We start from the raw sequence: 20,141 nt of genomic DNA, 5'->3' as shown, positions 1-20,141 counted from the left end.
CCAGTCTCATTACGTTTCAGATCCCACTCCCCATTTTCATATTCTCGACCTTCACACCTCCTGCTCCCTGTGATTTGCTCACGCTTTTCCCTCTCAGGTGCTGCCTTTGTCTTTTGCTGCCTGCTACGTACCTTCCATCAATGTTTTCTTGTTTATTCTAGGGCAAATTCAAGTGAATTATTCCAATACCAGTGTCCCAAACTTAATGTTGTCCTATGCTGTATCTTACTTATGCAAAACACTGCTGAACAGGTTACGGACCATACCACTTTCAAGAAAGTCATTCCCAGATACCCCACATGCAGACAGTCAAAAGCAAGTTCATCTTTACTTTGCTAAGGTAACATGATGAAAAATGGTTACACAATCTCCACCTTTTATTATTCAAAGCACAGGGATGCTAGCTAGTGCTAGACACCAGTACCTGCCTTGATGACTCAAGGCTGTGAACTGGTGTGATGAATCCCACTCTGGAGAAATGGGCAGCATGTATACTAACCACATGTGGAGGTTTCAGAGCCCGGATAAATTCACTAGTTTGTTGATAATCCGTGTGAGCAGAGAAAGAAATGTAATCCACAGACATCTTCAATGGGAGTTTTTGCCCTGACATAGTTGTGATCTCTTCAGGTTCAGACATGATGTGCTGGAAAAGAAGAGTACTCTAAATAAAAAATTGAAATCCTCCTACAGACACCACACAACTAATGCTTTACATTTCAGAAATCAATGAGATAATACTGGCAACCAGGTTTAACGTAAGGAACTGAAAAAAAAAATTCTTGAATTTCACAAAACGTACACTCACAAATGAAAATAGCACGCACAACACACACCGTTTCATCTGTTGCATTCTCAGCTGATCCAGGAGTTCATTCTTCTCTCAGATACATGTCTCTCAAATTTGCACTGAAATTATAACAAGTGTGTGACTTCTATTTCTAAAGATAAAACTAGATGTTCTGGTCACCCTTAGCTGCTGGAATTTGGAAGGAAGGATTTCATTCTCTGCAACTGGACAGTGGCACAACAGCTGTAAGGCAGTCTAACATCTGATACATAAGTACTGTCAGATTTAATATCAACTCCTCTAGAATTAGTTAGGGCTCCCCTCAAGAAGTTAAATGGTGGAGGGGTCTAAAGGTGGATAAAAGTATCTATCATTGTTTCTCATGGCAAGATAACTGCTCCTAGAAATATTATTCTGTATAACATCACTGGAAATGGCCATATGCACATTTTTCTGTACTTTTCATTAGTATTAGCCAAAAGCAATTAGTTTTGACTACATAATTATGCATACCTGACAAAAATCTCAGTAAATCCAAATAAAGACACTTGCTATGGGCCAGTTCTTTTTAAACACAACTTGAGTACTAGTTTGTATCAAGAAGTTGTGGTGCATTAGCAACTCACCTTGGCAAGGGTTCCTTCAACACAGTACCCTGCTATAATGACTCCGTTTCTCTTATCTGTGCACCAGCTCTCAAACAACTCTCTGGATAAGCCACTCTGCATCATACCTGGGGAAGCCATCACAACACTTGGGCCAATATCATCGAAATGATCCATACTCTAAATGGACAAAGAGCAAGAATATCAGTTACTGTAACTCACTTAAATGAGGGCAGCCTAGCTGCACCCTTGAACAACACACAAGTGAAGTCCTGTGTGCACAGATTATACCCGATCTTCGTACCAAGTGCCCTGTGCAGGAAAGTGCCTCCTACTGATGCCTGTAAGGAGCAAACCATAAGCACAGAGATCTACAGTGGAAGAAAATTTGGGCATAAGCTCCCCTCGGCCAGCCCTCTATAAACACTGGGATAGCAGGTAACTCAGATATAAACCTGTACCTAATCAGTCTGTTAGGGTAGTACCCACACCAACTACTCAGCAAGTATGAACTCTTCTGTCACCCTTCCTCTTTTGTAAGACAACCTTATCTCAAGCTTACCTTCAGATTACTAATATGCTTGAAAACAAATGGATTGTTGATGTTAATTTGCTTGCGGATTTTGTCATTCATGGCATTGACATATGTCTGATAAACTGCCATACATTTCTTTGCCAAAGAGGAGGCATAGTATATAGGGATATCATGGAGTTCAGGGTGATTCTGCCAGTATTCATCTAAAAAAACCAAACAAACAGGCAAACAAAAAAGAAACAGATGAACATCATGTATTTTTGGCAGGCCAAATTCTAATCAATCATCAACTTCAACTACAAGGTATAAAGTATACCTTACAATATTACACAGCAATAAATCTACTTTTACGACAATTCAAGTTTTACCACACCACTGTAATAAAGCTAAAATGTCTCTGTCAAATATTAATTATACATGTAACAGCTAGGGACATCTGCATAGAATATATTGGCGAGAACTCACTACATCAAAAGTTCTGTAGAACAAATCCATGGAATTCAAGGCATAAAGGGATCACCCAGTTATCAAGTCTGGCTTCCTGTGTACCACCAATAGTTATATTTTACAAGCTTAACTGAAATGAAACCAGGAAAAAAGGCTCCACTAACCACAACTTATTTTACCACTGATGACAGTAACCATGACCTTTACTAAACACAAAAAAAGGAGATCTGAATGCAGCTCTACAAACATAACTTACTTGTTTTCCCACTTGGATACAGTTCTGCTGGTCTAAAATCTATTTATATTGCAAAAGTGAGGAACAATCATCCAAAAATAGAGGTACACTCTTTTGGCTGTATTTGTACATTTAAAGAGTACATCTGATTTGCAGACAAAGCTTTTCAGAACATGTCAGAGAGGCTCACTGCCATGACTGTCTTAATAAGCTCAAGTGTAAGGTGGAAGCAGCCAATAGAAGATAACCAATAGCAGGACTTAGAGTAACATTAAAAGACTGCACCCATTGTCACCATTTTCTACACCATAATGCAGTATTTATTTTTTTTGTTATACACTTACGGAAAGAAGAAAAACAAAAGCAGAAGCCTGTGGGCTCAGTTGTGTAGGCATGCTAGGTGCAATAGCATTTTCTACTTAATTAAGCATCCAATTGCATGTCTAGCTTTACTAGACATATTTCCAAGCCTATCTTTAGAAACTCACTTTAATAGCTACACACAGTAAGGAGAGGCCAACAAATTACAAGCTACTGGCTACTTAAGATTTAAAGTGTTCAGTTTTTATCTTCTCTATAAAATAAAAAAAAAAACTCAATCAATGATAAATATTAAATAATCCTACAACATCGACACCTATTTCTTAGGTATTCTACGAATAGAATACCCATGCCTAGATCCAAATTTCTTGTTAACATTTAAATACACCAGTAACACATTTTGAAAACAAGCTAGTTCCTAATATTGAGCTAAACTGAAATGGAAAGCAGGAAGAATTTCAAGTATTTTAGGTGACACTTTAGATGCCACACCCCTAAAAATAAGTATTCTAGTTTTGAGATAGTTATCTTTTGATCTTGCCTATATTTGCACGAGCAAAAAGACTAGTGAAAAATCACATTAACATAGTATGAATTAAATGTGGTAAAAGGAAGTGAAGAAGCTGGAAATAATTTATTTTAAAACTGTTTAATCTGAAGTACCATGTAACAACTACCTATATATTTTATGTGAAGTGGCTTGTTATGATCATGTGTAATTCCCCTCTCCCCACCATTTTTGCTCCGCTTAACAAAGCCTAATTTGCTTTCCCATCATCATTAGGACTTTAGAAATGCTAGAAGTGTGTGTTACGCTCTTCTCAGCTTTTCCTATAAAGAATTCTTCATATAGGTTTGTGAATTAAAGGGGAAATACAGTGAAACTTTGGAACAAAATATACCCTTTTTTTTACCAGTACAGTTTAAATAGAACAGCTGTCATTGTGACTTCTTACTTTTCAATCTGTTATAATAGTCCCTATTTGCCAAAATCCTGATTCAAAAGTCAAGCACATACTACCATGCTATTACCCTTTCTTTTCTAGGTCTCCATCCCAACTCACAAAGCAGAACTGTCTCGTTTGGTTTATTGGATTTTTTGCATTTGAACAAACATGCATTGTATATTCTCAGGTAATTAACATGCTAGAAAATGACTGAAGAGTTATTTAAAAAACTATGATATCTGAAAGACTGCACATGAAAACATTCTCATTTACCTCTATATGACTTTTATTAAGAGGAGCTGGTAACGTACATACCTAAAATTAAAAGTAGTTCTTGAGCTCGACCCAGGGCGAACACAGGAATGAGACCTCTACCTCCTCTATTTACAATGTCGTGAACGGTATTACAGAATCTTGCCTCTCGTTCTTCCCTTTTTTCATGAATATGAGTACCATAAGTGGATTCCTACACATGGAGAAACCAAATACTAAAAGCACTGACAGAGACTACCTCTTGTTCTTCTCCTCTGAATCCAACAAGAAAATGCAGAAAAACATACTGGTATTAACATGGCAGGGAGGGGAGGGAGAGGGGTAAGGTGAAGGGAAACATCAAAACCACCCCCATTAAGACAAATAACCAAAATTTCCCCTCTCCCAAACTCCTCTCAGCAATTTGGAAGACAGATCCTGTTCGCAAAAAGAAAGAAAAACAAAACCAACCAAACAACCAAAAAGAAGTCAGAACTATTAATTTTGATGCTTCTTTTAAAAGGTTTCAAATTTAGCATACTTATTTTCCTAACTGGAAATGCTGCCACTGCTTTGATGAAGGGGTTATCATGTTCACATGACTCAGTAGTGGTACATGTGCCACAGTTCAGAAACACCTAGCCTAAAACATAGGAATACACAAAATACAAGATTTTGACATGACTTAGAATGAACTTATCAGTCATAAAAAGCTACAGAAAGTTAAAGAAGGGACACAATAAATGAAATCTTTTTAAGAATTACTCTGAAAGATCCCACTGTTAATTCCCAGATGCAACTGTTACTTTTAAAATTTCCCCTGAGCTTCTAATTTTCCAAACATAGATTCAAAAGAAAACCATTTTGCTCAGAGAACAAAACAAAAAAACAACAACAAAAAAAGGAATAACACTCAGGGCACCTCCACCCAGGACCAATTCTCAACATGACTGGAAATAGGTTAGGATCTACTACAGAAAGATATCTGGCTAAATTGGGGTTTGTACAACGTATCTAGCAAACCCAAGTCAAAACCTAATAAATCTCCCATCTTGAAAACCTTTGTCTAGAGTCTTAAGGAATGTAATCAGAAGAATTATAAAACGAAAACTAGAGTGAAAAGAAATGCTGGGAGTGTTCTGAACACCCAAGCATTTGGATATTTAACAGAGATCATGTACTGCCATTAAATCTCCACTGTCTTTCTCATTACATTTTAGCTTTCATTAAATAATACCCCTACACATATTTAATTGCTAATTAAAGAAACAACTTTGTAAAACTTACAATTATAAGAATATCAGGTTTAATATTGGGAATCTCTGCTGCCATCAGATGTCTGTCTTCCTGTCTTGAGAAATCACCTGTATATAAAAGCTATTGGAAACAAAGAGAAGCAGTTACTCTGATTACAGGTTCCACCATGTCAGCAGTCTTTAAAAAGCTGGTGTATAGGATACTTTTAAGCAAAGATGGTTTTAAGGAATTTGTGATAATAAGGTCACTTGCACTTTAAATAAAGCCTCTTCTGATGTGGACAGTGCTTACAATATTAGACCAAAAGTACTACAACACAAATATTTTAACCACAGTAAGTGAAGGTGTTTCAAGCAGTAGTGTAATTCCAAGGGAACATGGTAAACAACTGTTGAGATTTTATCTTTCTTTTGGGACATAAAGGTGTCGTTTTCAGCCTTTTGCGTATGTGCACTGTCCATTAAGAAGAAAAAACTGTCGCAACAGAAAATATAGCAGGTCCTAAGTTGAAGTAAAAAGCAGATAAAACTGCATTTACATATCAGAATGCAAATATAATGAATAATCCAATAAAATTACTTATTAAAAATACTTCTAAGATTTTCTGATACTAAAACAAACCCTGTAATCTAGTGTTTCCCAAATGGAATGATCATGTTCACCATTACATCAAGAAGTAATTTCTGACTGTTAGTAAATGGATTTTTAACCGCAGGGTGGAATGCAGCTCTCTGTGCCCAAAATGACGGTTTCAAAACCCAACATTTTTTACTTAACCATTCCATTGATGAAAATGTGAATAATAACAAAACACAGTCAGCAACAGAAAATAACTGGTAATCTACTATCACATTCCTCATTTGCGCCACAGGAAATTAAAGAAAATTATGGCTATTAAACCCCAGAACTTTTGAGTCATGCATAGTAAGAGAGAAATCTCTTTCTCCATCACGCTTTAATGAGGGGAAAATTAAAAAAAACAGCAGTAAGATGTCTAAATTTTATTGCAATCATTGTAAATTCAGTTCTATTTCTATACTTCTTTTTAAACTTTTCAAATTCTCAATCTTTGTAAACTACAAACAAAGTCCTACTAGACAGCAAGCCTCAGGACCACCACCTCTCTTCCCCCTTCAAGGTTGTAGGAAATTTTGCTTGGGCCACAATTATCCTACTGAACTCCAATTCATGAGATTAGTTTCAAGTATCTGTTTTTGACACAGCGCTGCCTGTGATTACATGATGACTTATTTAATTTCTCTGTGCCTAAAATTAATAATAATCCTGTTTCTTTAGGTACTTTAGACTGTTACATAATTCACATACTTTGACAAATGCCATTTAAGCACTCAAGACAGGCAGACATGGTAAATAGGAATTACAAAAAAACCCATCTGTTCACAGATTTCACAAAAACGCAGTTTTTGTAAGACTGCATCAGCTATCAGCTATCTCTGAGCAGACCAGCAAGGAAAACTACATGTTTACTGGTTCCATGTCTGAGTCATAATTCGCTCCCATAAAATCCAAACACCCTACCCGGTTCAATACATGCGCCACCTGCTAGTTCTAATCAATGAGAAATTACATGCTCAAATTCAAGGCCTCCCACCAAGTCTACTTGACAGCTCCTGTCACAGCAGTGGGGCTTAACACATAGTAACAAATAATTAATGACTACATTAGAATTCAGGCTTGATTTCAACTTTATAATTAAAAAATACCTTCACACCAGCTATTTCAATCATAAACATGGCTGCTCCCAGAACGTGGCCTGCGTGGTAACACCAGAATTTGATTCCTGCCACCTCTTTCACTTCATGGAAGTTGATGGTCTCAATCTTGTCCATGCTTTCTTCAAGGTCTGTTTCTGTATATAGCATGTCATCCGCTGATATATTACTGGATATAAGTGAAATGGCTAAATATCAGCTCATTTTACCAGCTTAGATTATATAACAGATGGAAAAAAAACTTCCTGGATTTTTCCCCACTGACAGTAAGACTTCCATTCAGTAACGCTATGTCTCCTACGTTAGAAATCAAGTCCAGGTACTCTAATGTAGTTCATATAAGCAGAGTTAAAGCATCTTTCTTTTGAAATGCCATGCTAGAATAGTCTTTTTTACTTCAGGATCTGGTCTGTATTTGTCTAGAAGTACCAAAAGATTCCCAGCCCTGGACAGAGATGTGCCACTTAGCTTGTAACAGTCCTCAAACACCAAACTAAACCACACATCAGCCCAGAAAACACAAGTTACAAGAGGACTGTTTATCAGCTTTCTGACCCAAGCTAGAATCTGCTGAACTGAGGTATGCCCAGGCCCACTGCTCAGGATGTAGGAAAAGTGTGTCAAGGCATGTAATGGAAGAAAAAAAAAAAGGGGTGGGGGGGCTGAGAGAGTAATCTCCTCCTCCCCCCCCCAACAACATGTAAGTAATAGAGAACTCTTTGTATATTTAATATTTAATCTGACCTTGTCCTGAATAATGATTTATATCTTTAGGGGCTTACAATTCAATACTTCTGTGAAGCTTAATTAAGAACAGACATCAAAAAGCATGAGAACAAAAGAGTGTCTTAAGACAGACAGACAGGGAGAAAAAGGGATACTATTAAAGGTCCAAACAAGGCAAATGAAAAAAATGAGGAAAGAAGTATTTTTTTTATTGATAGGAAATTATTTGAGAGACACATTATCCATGAGGCAGTAAGAAGATTCATTACTCCTAACCTGGTTCTAATGTTGCTACCTGTGGCGATATCCAGGTTCGTCTAGCCACCTTTGGTGGCTTCATCTTCGGTTTCCTATTGGATATATAGGTGAAATAATTCAGGAGGTGAAGACACAACCCATGGGTCAGCTTACCTGACTTTGACATAGTCTGAAAGTAGCCATCTATAAATAGCTTTTGTGGCATGAGTCATAAATGTCCTTCCTTTAAAACTTGTTTTCTGCAAAAACCATGGTAGAGCCCCACAGTGATCTAAATGGAAACTTAAAATAGACACACAAATCCAATTAATACACTGACATTATATAACATCAATATATAACATATAATTCAGTAATTCACTGGATTAACATGGTGTCATGAAAATCCAGAAACAGAATCTTCAATCTTATTGTTAACTATGCTGGTCTACATTCTATATATTTAGTGACTAGAAATGCAACCAAGAAAAGGTAAGAGTAATACAGGAAATTCCCCATTAACTGCAAAGGTTTTATCTATACAACTTAAAAATTAATACTTTTGTAATTTACATATAGAGGAGGAAAAATAACAGGAACCAGGAACACAATATATGTCAAAGATAGAAGAAAGTCACAAATGTGATCTTAAGTTTGCATGTTGGACACTACAGACTAAAACATGAGCTACTAAAGTAATATTATTTGGCTACACTTCCAGTTGGCCCTATCTTAAGAATGTACTTTTGAAATACAGGTCAAACAAGCATGTATCATGAACACTCAGTATTTTATAAAGACCCTGTTATGACTGGTTCAATCATTTAGAAATGGCTTTCCTTGTCTCTCAGCCAGTAAACAATACTTAAACCACATTCAAAGCTTGCTTAAGTCTCTAAGAACATTCTTCATTCAAAGCCAATAGAGCAAAACCCACAATGAATACTTTTCAGTAGCCTTCGCGTAGAAAACTCATTTTAGAAGCTGTCACCATGGTGTTAAAGCAGGCCAGGTTATAAGAAAGTCAGACATCACAGCGAGCTCAGAGGAGGGCTGTAATGTCAAAAATGGCTGAACTTCCTTAATTCAAAGAAAGCTGGCAACTAAATTTTTGCCATGCCATTACCATCTATGTAACACCAATTTTCAGTCTGTCAATAACCTACAAGTGAACACAGCTCAGCTTATTTGTTCTCTTAGGTGCAACTTACTGACTAATTAGGAGGAGATCGATCTCAGCAGGATCTATCAAATCAATATAAGGAAGAGCATCCATTCCTTCCAGTCCAGGATGGATTCCACAATCAAGCTTGAAAATGAAAGAAAGTTAAAGCTTCTAACAGAACATGTGAAAAACTCTCTTCCATTCTGGTCTAAAATAGTGACTGGTAACTTTTAGCATCATGCAAAAAAAGTATTGTTTCCTTAAACACAGCTTTTAGCATTGGATTTCACATCTCGGGTTTCTGTCTAAACAAATGACTTGCTTTCGTTGAGAAACGGAACACCTTTCACAAGATCCCAGTCTTTGTTCACATTTTGTACCTATGCAAGCCTTCATTCACACTTCAACACCACCTGCATATACAGAACTAGTGTATGCAAGTTATTTCAGCCAACATCACACCTAAGACAACAGCTGGAAAAGGGAAAGAGAAGACGTGTGTGTTTATATGTGACTGTTTACACACAACTGTTCGTAAACATTAGCCTTAGGTTCCACTGAAACCTAACAGGCATAAATTTTAGAATCTGTATTTCAGACACATATGTTCTGTTTGGGGATATGGATTTATTCTGCAGGACAGCCTCTGTACGTCTACAGTCCTATATGCTATATTGTTCCAGAAAGCTACAGAACATGCCTCTTCCAGCACAGTGCCTGACTTCAGTGCAGGAGGCTGAATTTAACCTGTAACATCTTTCTGTGATCTGAAGTATCATAATGAGAGGGTGTACAAACACATTCATGCAATAATTACCATTATTTTTCTTCCTTTAAACTCCAGAATAATGCATGACCTTCCTACTTCTTGGCCAGCACCTCTGCAAAAGGACATCAAAGTTGTAAAAATTAAAACAACCTACACCATACAGATGTAACTGTGTACTGGATGCCTCTAGAGGGATTATTTTTCTGCATAGAAATAATGATTGTACAGTACTTTTAAGCTCAGATAAAGTAACTGAACAGCTACATTTATCTCAATGGAAATGAGACCCTACTTAATGCAGCAGAAATAAAGAAAATCTGTTTGGGGAAAATATTTTTGTCTCTTCTGGTTTTTATTGCATGCCTGCGCACTTGAGTCTCAAAGTACTGTGATGTATGATGAATGGAAAGTTTATGTAGGTAGCAGCATCTTCAGGTTGTCCAGAAGACAACTCTTGTGATGCTGCCAGAAGAACCTTCAAACAGCACTGGACGTCTTTACCAGAAGAAAAAATTTCAACTTAAAATCACTACAAAACCTATGATGCTGTCAAAGCATAAGAGGAAAAAAAAATTTTCTCAGATAATCTTAAGTAGTGCATCAGGGCAGGACGCAATCCTTCTAACCGAGTATGACAGCTACCCCTGAGCCTGCAGGCTGCCGGCTCCTTGGAGAAGCAACCAGAGGAAAAACAGGACGGGGGAGAAAAGCAGCTCGGGGGATCCCGGCGCCCCCAACGTTTCGCTCGGGCCGCCCAGGGCACGGTCCCGCCTCACCCATCCCGTGGCACCACCGGTGCCTGAGGGAGGCGCCGGCCCGCGGCCCGGCAGCAGCCCGGTCCCGCTCCGGCCGGCGGGCCTGCCCGCTAGCCGCCCGGCGGCCCCGGCCCCGCCAGCCCCAGGCCCAGCCCCAGGCCCGAGCCCACCGCGCAGCTCCCGCCGCCGCGCCCGCCCCGGGCGCTCACAGGGGCCGGATGAGCAGCTGATCGCTCTCCTCCGCCGGGATCAGGGCCTCGGCTTTCCGCTTCGCCGACATGGCGGCGCCAGCCCCGGCGGCGGCCAGCGCGCTCCCTCCCGCCGCCGGCTCCCCGCCCCCGCCGCCTTCCGCTTCCTCCCGGCCGCGCCCGCGCCTGCGCCGCGACCCGGAAGCAGAAGGGTGGGCGCGCGGCGGGCTGAGGTGAGGGGCCGGCCGGCCGGGGGCGCGCAGCGGGTGCGGGCTGCCGGGGGAGGCCGCGGTAGCGGCGCCGGGTGGAAGGAGCCGAGGCGGAGCGTCCCCGGGAGGCGGGGGGGTGCCGCAGAGGAGCGCTCGGCCCGCGGCTGCGGCGGCCAAACCGGCGCTGCGCGCTGCCCGCCCTGGCGGAGCCGCGTTCCCGCCGGGGCCCCGCCTCTCGCCTCTCCGTGGGAAGCGGCGTTGCCGTTGTTGCCGTCGATCAGGTTATCGTCTGGGGCTGGAGGGAGGAACGGGAGGGAAAGCCACGCGCGGGGCCGCCCTTCCTGGCTTCTCCGTGCCTGTCCCGCCGCAGCACCCGGCCTCGGGCAGGACCCGGCGCTTCCCGCGGCCGCGGGGGGAGGGGCGCACCGCAGGGAACGCGCTATGGAGCTGCAGGAGCTCCCTAACCACCTACCGCGTTGGGAAAGCTCGTGATTTACTATCTGCTGAGTTGTGCCTTCCTCAGAGACGGCAGGCAGAATCAGCGAATCTGCTCGTGTTGCGGCAGCTGCTGCTCTGAAGGGGGGGGCTGCTGGATCCGCGCTGGTGGCTGGAAGGAGCTCAGTGGGGTGCTGGGTGCCACGACTCCCTGCAGCACTGCTTGTCGCGAAGGGTGGCTTTTGGTCTGCCAGAGACCCAGTGTTTGCTTAATGACAAACGCGGCAGCAACCTGGGGACTGTAATCCAGCACTGCATCGCAGATCTAAGCTCCTCCTTATGCATCTTCCATTCTTTTCTGCAGTGTCGGCTGTCTTCAATAGGCTGTCTGCCTCCTCTGTCCTCTTCCTTCCACCTGCTTAACATGTCTGAAGCCCCGTAGTTAAAATATTCTTCTGTGAAGCTGGGAAATAGGGGTTTTGTGCTCCTGCTTTTTGACACGGGCCAGCCAAATGTTAAGCAACTGAAAGCAGTAGAGCAGATACAGGAAAAATACTTCTGGAATACACTCGGAACTCCCAGTAAATCAGTTCTAAGGCACTAAATATAACATCCTTCTTGCTTGGAGTTTTCAGGAACATGTTAAGTAGTAATGGCTGCTCAGAGAAGTATTACAGTCAGTAGTTTTTCAGAAGTAGGTTTTTTTGTTGTTTTTTTTTTTAATGGGAGCATAATCTTTGGAGCAGGGATTGCATTGGATGCATTTTGCAGGGCACTTAATCATTAATGCTTTCAAGTGATACTATACATTTTAAGTTTTGTCTCGTTTCTGAATCTGCATCAATAGAAACTGACCTTTGCAATAGTCTGTAAAGTCAGTAGCAGCATTTTTTTGATTAATCAGAGGGCAGGGAAGTTTTAGCAGAGAGGTTGAGGGACTTGCCACAGTCACACACAGAGAGCACCAGAGGAACATTGCTGCTTCGGTTCTCAAATCCTTTATAAATTTCCAGGTTTTGTCCACACTTAACTCTGGTGTTTGCCAGGAACTCCTTCCCTTGATGGTATGACAAGCATTAATTTTTATTTTTCCTACCTAGAAGATCTTCCTTGATCCAATTATGACAAAATGTTTAGAAAAGGAAAAAAACGACACAGCAGCAGCAGCTCACAAAGCAGTGAAATCAGTACTAAAAGCAAGGTAAGCTGAATTTAGTATATACTCTGTTTATGGAAGCACTTTTGTTTGTACCAAGCTGACAGTTCAGTGGTTCGCTTGCACTGATGGTAGGGTATGTTTCCTATATAGGATATAAAATGCCATGTTCCACAAGGACAACTTTCTACTTCTGCTGTTCCTCAGATTGTGTTATGAGAGTTAAAACCCCCCTACTCGTTGTAAAGCCCTTGCATTCTGAGATGAATGCTCGATTGCTTCCATAGTGAAGCCCACAAGAGTTTATGGCAGCACATAGTGAGTGAGGTTTGGAGGAAAAAGTAGTACGTTTGTTCTGTAGTGCTAAATACTGTCGTTAAGAAGATGCCTGGTGCTAGGTACCAAGAGTTAGTTTATTCTTCAATACTAGTTGGTTACTCAGGATCTCTAAAAAGTATTCTTCATTTTGAATAATGTGTCCATTTTGTCTGATAGGTTTTGGAATGATCATTTGAATATTCTGGATTTTCCAAGGTGCCGTTTCACTTCCCTTGCACTGCTATGCTATTCCAAGCATTGGTGACAAGCATGTAGTTGTCAATTTCTTCAAGTTAAGATGCAGTACCAGAAAAGTCTGGACATAACCTTAAGGTTCATTTTCTCTTTTTCTTTTATTTCCTCCTTCTTTCAAAATATTTGTGGACTTCTCAAGGGTTCCTGCTGTTTTTGTATCAATCTAATCTACACTGAGGCAGAAAGATAACTTCAGGAAAGAAATAGGTGGTGGTGTTTTTTTTCTCCTCATTTTGCAGTGCTGCTGAAGTAATTAGAATGTAAACACTGATTTATTTTTTTAAAAAAAAGAGTTGAGGCAGGGTATCTAAAAGTGAATTTTTAATATGTTCTCAGTAACTTTCTGATGATCCCGATTTTTAATTTTTTATTTATTTTTTGTAGTCTGTAGATTCCAGTCTTGGGGGACTTTCCAGGTCTAGTACTGTGGCTAGTCTAGATACAGACTCCACGAAAAGTTCAGGTATGTAATCGCAGTTCGAGCAGATACTTGTGGAGCAGGATTAACTTTGTGTGTTCATATGAAAGAGCAGAGAATGGAAAGGGTTAAAATATGTATTTTTAATAATTGTGAGTGACTCTGTAAGTAGCCTGTTGACTAATGTATGCATAGCTCTAGGCTTCTAAAACATTATTAATGATTCATCTAGGACTATGTCACTGTTTTCAAAGTAAAGTGTCTGAGTAAGAAAAACTTAGTTGCAGTACCAGTCTGTTACACGGCATAAATCTGGTGTAACTTTTTGGAAGCTATGTTTCTTGCTTTTACATTTGCCCTGAAATAATGGAAATAAGATTTGATTTCAGCTGTTCTTGCTCACTAGATCACAGTGTGTCACTGTTGGACCAAATAGTTCATTTAAAACAAATCTATATAGAAAAGGAGAACCAGCTGATTCAAGGTTGTTAACTAAAAATGTGAATTAGTATAAACAACACTGTATCACAGATTCATATGAAACTGTTGCCTTTTCCAAGGACTGTTGTCAATTGACCCAGGACAGTTCATTAAGGAGATGATTTAATATACTGTGGTAAAGTTTAGTGTTTGATGAAAGTCAGCAAAAATTACGCAATTTAATGTTAGTTCCATTGGCACCAATTAGAATAGTGTTACTGTTCTGGAATTCTTCAGAATTGCTTTGTTTTATTTTGTTGCAGGACAAAGCAATAGTAATTCTGATACGTGTGCAGAATTCAGAGTTAAATATGTTGGTGCCATTGAAAAATTGAAACATAATGAGAGCAAAAGTCTTGAAGGGCCATTGGACTTGATAAATTACATAGATGTTGCACAGGTAAGTGGGTTACAAAAGACAATACCAACAACATCAGAACACTAAGCTTTTAGGCGTATTTCTTTCGTATTATCATGTGATCTGACATCTTTTTATGTAAATTTTAGACTTACTAGAATGAAGTAGCTTACTTTAAAAAACATTATGTTATGAATCCCAAAAGCTGTCATGCAATTCCATCCTACTGAGTAACTGGAGAAGGTGCACCCAAAAAGCAGTTTTGAAGAAGCAGGCTCAGGGCGAAGGCACTTCTCGTGAGTCATTACTGTATAAGTAGCCCACTTGAAAGTTGTTATATTGTCTTGAAAGTTGTTGTATTGTCTTCAGTGCTGTTAGAATTACTATCCAGGAAATAATACCTCCTCCAGATTTCCTCAGTACTGTAGAAGTTTTCCCATAGAGGAAAATGTCAAATTTCTGCTTACAATCACTATGAACCCATGACCAAAAAAGTTGAGTAATATTTGGGTCGTCCTTGCCAAAGTGTGGTTACCTGTACTTACTTTTGTACTGAAAGCCGTAACTGGTTGTTCTCATTATGTAGGTGATTGTCTGTATCTTCAAAAGCACAGAATGTCTGTTTATCTTACAGCAACTTGACATTTCAAGTACCTGAATATACACTAAAACTATTTTTACATAACAAAATTGCTGCCAGTGTGGAACATAGATCACCCAGGGTCAGCGCAGCATGCCAGGGCATACGTTATTTCTCAGCCCATCTGATTTGTCCACAGGGCCAAACTCCCCCTGAGATGATCAGTTCCTTTCTGGAATCATGTAATATTTAGAACAGAACAGAGTATTTCAGTTGGAAGGGACCCACAACGATCACCTAGTCCAACTGCCTGACCACCTCAGGGCTGACCAAAAGTTAAGCGCATGTTGTTAAGGCCATTGTCTAAATGACCCTTAAAAAGTGACAAGCTTGGGGCGTCGACCACCTCTCCAGGAAGCCTGTGCCAGTGATTGACCACCCTCTTGGTAAAGAAATGCTTCCTCATGTCAAGTGTAAACTTCCCCTAAACATTTTTCACATAACGTTAAGAGATGGGAGGAGTGCAAGTGTGGCAGGCAGACTCCACGCAGCAAGATACGAGCCGGGTCAGTGATGTTGCTGATTCTGTAGGCATAAACACATTTTCTATTATGTATCTTCATTGTTCACGTTGTTCTGTCTGCACTAAAGGCTTTTGTTTGTTTCCCTCCAAAGCAAGATGGAAAGTTACCTTTTGTTCCAGGTGAAGAGGAGTTTATTATGGGAGTTTCCAAATACGGCATTAAAGTTTCAACATCTGATCAGTATGTAAGTGACTCACAACAAACTGTCTTTTTGGTGAGAGTTGGAAAGTTGCTTTTATTTTTTTCTCTGATAGATGAACTGTTTGACCAAAATGTCACTTCAGGCTTTAAGCAAAAGTCAAAGAAACAGACAAAAAAAGCTCTCACAGCAGCACTGCTTAATGTTGTTATCTCCGAAGGGCTCTGTATTTCCTAGTTGGATTGATTTGGCTTAGGACAAAAATCCATCCCTTTTGAGATAGAGCACCAGACAGAAGGCAAGCAAGCCCTTCTGCTCTTCGGGCGCGCCTTTCTCTCTCTGTAGTTGTCCTGCCATCCTCTCATGTGGAAGAGTAGCATGACTCTGGTGGCCAAGACCGCTCCTCAGCCTGAGTTAGTAATGCAGTTCCTGTGCAGTTGTGGAGAGGAGAAAACAAAGCATGGGGCTTTTTTTCAGTAATACTTGAGTTGTATTCCTCTTTAAAGTTCCAGCCTTGCACCCCTAATCCAAGAGTGTGAGTTCGCTGCAGCATTAAAGCCTCATGATGCTGCTTTATTGACCAAGCCTATTTTTTGTTTGCATCGTTTCTTACAAGTAGTTTATTTTCCTTTAGTGCACTTCCAAGTAGCTTTTTTTGCTAAAAATAAATAATCTGGTCTCTTCCCCAGGGCCCTCTAGTTGCCTTTGTGTAGCTTTGTATTGCAGCCATGTGGTTTCTTTCTGGTGGCCCTCAGGGCCCCAAATACCATAAATACTTGGCCTTAATGATGTCATGACCCATCAACAACCCAGCAATGCCTGTTAGTACAAGCCTCGAGTATGAGGACGGTGAATAGCATTGCTCAATAGCTCAATACTCTGAAGAGAACCAAAAAGTTTCCTTTGGTCCCCTCAGAAAACACCACACTTGTTTCTAGTGCCTGGGAGGAAGTGTAGTAGTTGTTACTCGAACTTTGAATTCTTTCAGGTTCTGTTTTTGCTGTCTTCCTAAATTGTTAATTCTCATTAAGAACATAGGTTACACTGTTATTTGAATTCCTTTGTACTTTGATAAAGATCAAATAGGTATTTTTAAGACTTTTATCCATCATTCTTCTGTCTTTAAGCTGAAAGCATGCACAAGCTGATAAAGCCTTCTGTGATTAAGCTAGCTTGCACTGGCATTTTATTGCACTGCATTCTACTTCCCAAATTCTGGCTTTTTGCGTCTTTTGTCATGGCGGACATTTAGTTTGTCCTTTAGTGTGTTAGTCCACGTAACTTTTCATAGAGCTCCAAGATGGGAAGGTTTTCTCTGCGTTCATACAGAGAATTCAGTCTTTTATGACTTTGGGGGAAAGGCAAATTCTGTGATTTGTAGATGTTTTTGCAGGTGAATAGGCAGCTATTTATTTCAGATGCCAAAAAGAGAACTGATTGCAGGATACAAATGTTTTCCTCATGGATTTCAGCCCGTGTTTGAGAAATTATTTCATTAGTGACCTAAATATGTACGGATATATAATTCACTGGTACATTTCCATTGTTGGTGGATGCAACCGTTAGAAACCAAAGGTGAAGTATTTACATAAGTCACACTGAGTCTTTGCCCGCCTTCACATTCCATTTGTGTGTGCTTGTACGTTATATGTCTGTACATACACTTATGGCACAGTTTGTCCACCCGTCACCTCATTTCTCTCTGAGATGTGAAATCCCCTCAGAGCCAAATACTGGAAGGAGGGAAGGAAATGAATTTACAGAGTGACTGCGTACTTAACAGAACTGTATCCTCCCTCTTTTAGTGGTAATCCACATGCACATTAGCACTGTAGCAAGTTCCAAGCAAGTAACTAAAAAATTACAAGCAGTTTGGAGGAAAATCATGGCATCTTTCAGAGACTGGAGAGTTGATCCACTAAGTTCCATGTCAGCTCCAGCTGCCTTCAGTATGGTACGATGGTGACGGTATGAATATTGTGATTGTCGAGTGAATGTTGTCATTCATTTCATTCACGAGTGATGGAGATGTTCTTTGGCAAGGTGATCTCAGGAGCTCTGACAGAGGCTTCTCCCTTCATGGTTTCATAGTAGGGATCAATCTCACTGTCCATTTTTACAGCTTCTATATTGAAATGGGCATTTCTTTAGACCCTTCAGCTGCTGGCAGGGACAAGGTGTTTGATGCCGTGAACATGGAAAAAGAGCTGTATGGAAGCCGTAAGACCCTAGAGGTGGTACGACTGGAGTAAACCAGATGAGCTGTATTGGTTGGGTAGGATGGCTTGAGAAGAAAGGCTTTGTGTAGGGTAGGTCTGCAGACCTTGCACTGGATGACATCAACCAACCTTTGTGGAATGGCCAAGATCAGAACTGTTGGGACTGTGCTGAAACCCTGCAACTGCAGTGTGGAGAAGTCTCCTGGACTAGATCTCTGCCAGAGTCAGGATCCATGCTGTGGCCACAAGTGGCCTGGCTATATCCGCATGGCTACCCACCCCTCAAAGCAACTAACCTTGTCCATGCCCTCTTCTGGGAACAGGGGAACAGTTTCTCATGCATACGCTTCCTGGAACAAAGGCAGGGGATTGTCTAGAAAAATACTGTAAAAGCAGAAAGTTGTTTTAAGTTATCTCTGTGCCAGAGGTACAGTGTACCACCGGTCCTACTCACAGAGGGTGAGTGAGGACAGGTTGGAACCGATGTGTGCTTCTGCAGTATGGCCAGGAATAGCGTCCATATATGAATGCAATTCTAAAATAGAAGCAAAAATTAAAGCTAAAATTGTGTTAAACCAACACTTATTTTTTTAAAATGTTGACTACACTCTCATTTAAAAAAATTGTAATTTTGCCAAGGAATACTCTTCTCTGTAAAGAAATCTGAAGTATTCTTTTGTAGGAGACAGAATTAAATCAGGTGGAAAACTGAAATAGCTGTTGCAGTGTTCCAGAGTAACTTTTATTTGCCACATGGTTTCAGGATGTGTTACATAGGCATGCTCTCTATTTAATTGTACGGATGGTCTGCTATGATGATGGTCTGGGAGCAGGAAAAAGTTTACTGGCTTTGAAGACAACAGATGCAGCCTCTGAAGAATGCAGCCTCTGGGTATATCAGTGCAATAGTTTGGTAAGAGTTTATGTTTACAGTATTTAATTTAGGTATCAGTATTTTGATTGTAAAGGGAGATTCTAAAACCCAAGGCCCTTGTGAAGGCTTTTTGGCAGAAGGGGAATTGCTCAATCAGAAGAGAGCATAAACCTGGGGAGAAAAACCCTGCTGACTGCATTTGATCAGCTTTGAGGAAAAATATTTCCATTCCCTAAAATTGCTAATGAATGTACACGCCAGAGAAAGCTCTTTGCAATTTCAAGAGTGCTGATGTAGCTGCTAAGGACAACCCTCTGTTTGTATTTTCAAAGACAAAAACCTTTTAAGATCGGACAGGGCAGGAACAGATCAAGTTAACAATTCTGGTAACAGAGCATGCGTTCATAGTTACAAGGAAGGGAAGTGATCCTTTCTTAAGAGGAGGAGAATTCATTGTCAAGATACTTTTAAGACACACACCCTTAGCAGCACTGGGGGAACACATGAACTGACTTTCTGAATGCTGGTATCATGCTATGATGAAAGCTAACAACTCTGACTTGTTTCAAAAGAGCTCATTTAAAACAGCTTCCCACATGTCATCGCAGACCACAGAAATCAAATTAGATGTCATTGTGCTACTCCACTTTGCATGTCTGCCAAAAGAATGATAAAGGTCACATTGTGCTTTAAATGAGTTTTGAGACATTTAGAAGTTCCTCAGAAAGTGTTAATATGTGTGTTTGGGTGTTTTTGTTTTTTTTTTTAGGAACAAGCACAAGCTATTTGCAAAGTGTTATCTACAGCCTTTGATTCAGTTCTAATGTCAGAGAAGTCCTGATTTTCCTCAGCAGCACGTGACAGTGCAGTACAAGAGGCCTCTGCATAGGGACAAAACGGGGCTCCTCTGTGATACCGCAGACCGGCTGTAGCTATACACAAACCTAGAAGAGATTTGCTGTGCAAACAAGAGCCATGCAGCATTGCACATGGTACTTTGTCATGCCCCAAACATGACTTGAAGGAATTATACCATCTTCGGTTTCCAGGATAATAGAGAATTTTATATTTAACATTATTTTTTTCCTAAATTGTGTTTTGTATATTAATGTCAATATTGTAGAAATGTAAAATAAAACTGACACTTGCTTCTA

The 20,141-nt window shown here is 40.4% G+C and overlaps 2 protein-coding genes across 11 annotated transcripts in view; one reads left to right on the top strand and one right to left on the bottom strand.

The window, feature by feature from the left end:
- Positions 1–11,143, bottom strand: part of CPSF3 (cleavage and polyadenylation specific factor 3) — a 22,129-nt gene extending 10,986 nt beyond the window's left edge. The window contains exons 1-10 of the mRNA XM_080387857.1: positions 10,984–11,143; positions 10,068–10,131; positions 9,297–9,394; positions 8,260–8,388; positions 7,114–7,291; positions 5,420–5,509; positions 4,196–4,346; positions 1,958–2,133; positions 1,417–1,575; positions 500–646 (exon numbers count right to left, since the gene is read on the bottom strand). Coding sequence (XP_080243983.1) covers positions 500–646; positions 1,417–1,575; positions 1,958–2,133; positions 4,196–4,346; positions 5,420–5,509; positions 7,114–7,291; positions 8,260–8,388; positions 9,297–9,394; positions 10,068–10,131; positions 10,984–11,054 — 1,263 coding nt within the window. The 5' untranslated portion in view covers positions 11,055–11,143. The remainder of the gene's footprint in view (positions 1–499; positions 647–1,416; positions 1,576–1,957; positions 2,134–4,195; positions 4,347–5,419; positions 5,510–7,113; positions 7,292–8,259; positions 8,389–9,296; positions 9,395–10,067; positions 10,132–10,983) is intronic.
- ITGB1BP1 (integrin subunit beta 1 binding protein 1) lies at positions 11,144–20,141 on the top strand. 10 transcript variants are annotated; one of them, XM_080387876.1, is made up of 7 exons: positions 11,144–11,195; positions 12,707–12,807; positions 13,720–13,798; positions 14,497–14,633; positions 15,847–15,939; positions 18,877–19,026; positions 19,757–20,141. In XM_080387876.1, the coding sequence occupies exons 2-7, from the start codon at positions 12,736–12,738 to the stop codon at positions 19,826–19,828; spliced, it is 603 nt and encodes a 200-aa protein (XP_080244002.1). In that variant the 5' UTR covers positions 11,144–11,195; positions 12,707–12,735; the 3' UTR covers positions 19,829–20,141. The 10 variants fall into 10 exon arrangements, with proteins under 10 accessions (XP_080244002.1, XP_080244004.1, XP_080244003.1 ...); XM_080387878.1 differs by having other exon boundaries at positions 11,175–11,195; positions 12,710–12,807; XM_080387877.1 differs by lacking the exon at positions 11,144–11,195 and adding an exon at positions 11,204–11,452 and having other exon boundaries at positions 12,710–12,807.

This window comes from Falco punctatus (assembly GCF_963210335.1).
Source record: "Falco punctatus genome assembly, chromosome: 5".
NCBI classification, from domain to species: domain Eukaryota; kingdom Metazoa; phylum Chordata; class Aves; order Falconiformes; family Falconidae; genus Falco; species Falco punctatus.
Note: the sequence above shows the minus strand (reverse complement) of the source record. Positions and strands in the feature narration are given on the sequence as shown.

What these genes read in the sequence shown, in the direction of transcription:
- ITGB1BP1 (XM_080387875.1), top strand. Translation starts at nt 12,736, where the DNA reads ATGTTTAGAAAAGGAAAAAAACGACACAGCAGCAGCAGCTCACAAAGC. An exon ending in AAATCAGTACTAAAAGCAAG is followed by an intron (nt 12,808 to 13,719) that starts GTAAGCTGAATT and finishes TATTTTTTGTAG; the next exon opens with TCTGTAGATTCCAGTCTTGG. An exon ending in AGACTCCACGAAAAGTTCAG is followed by an intron (nt 13,799 to 14,496) that starts GTATGTAATCGC and finishes ATTTTGTTGCAG; the next exon opens with GACAAAGCAATAGTAATTCT.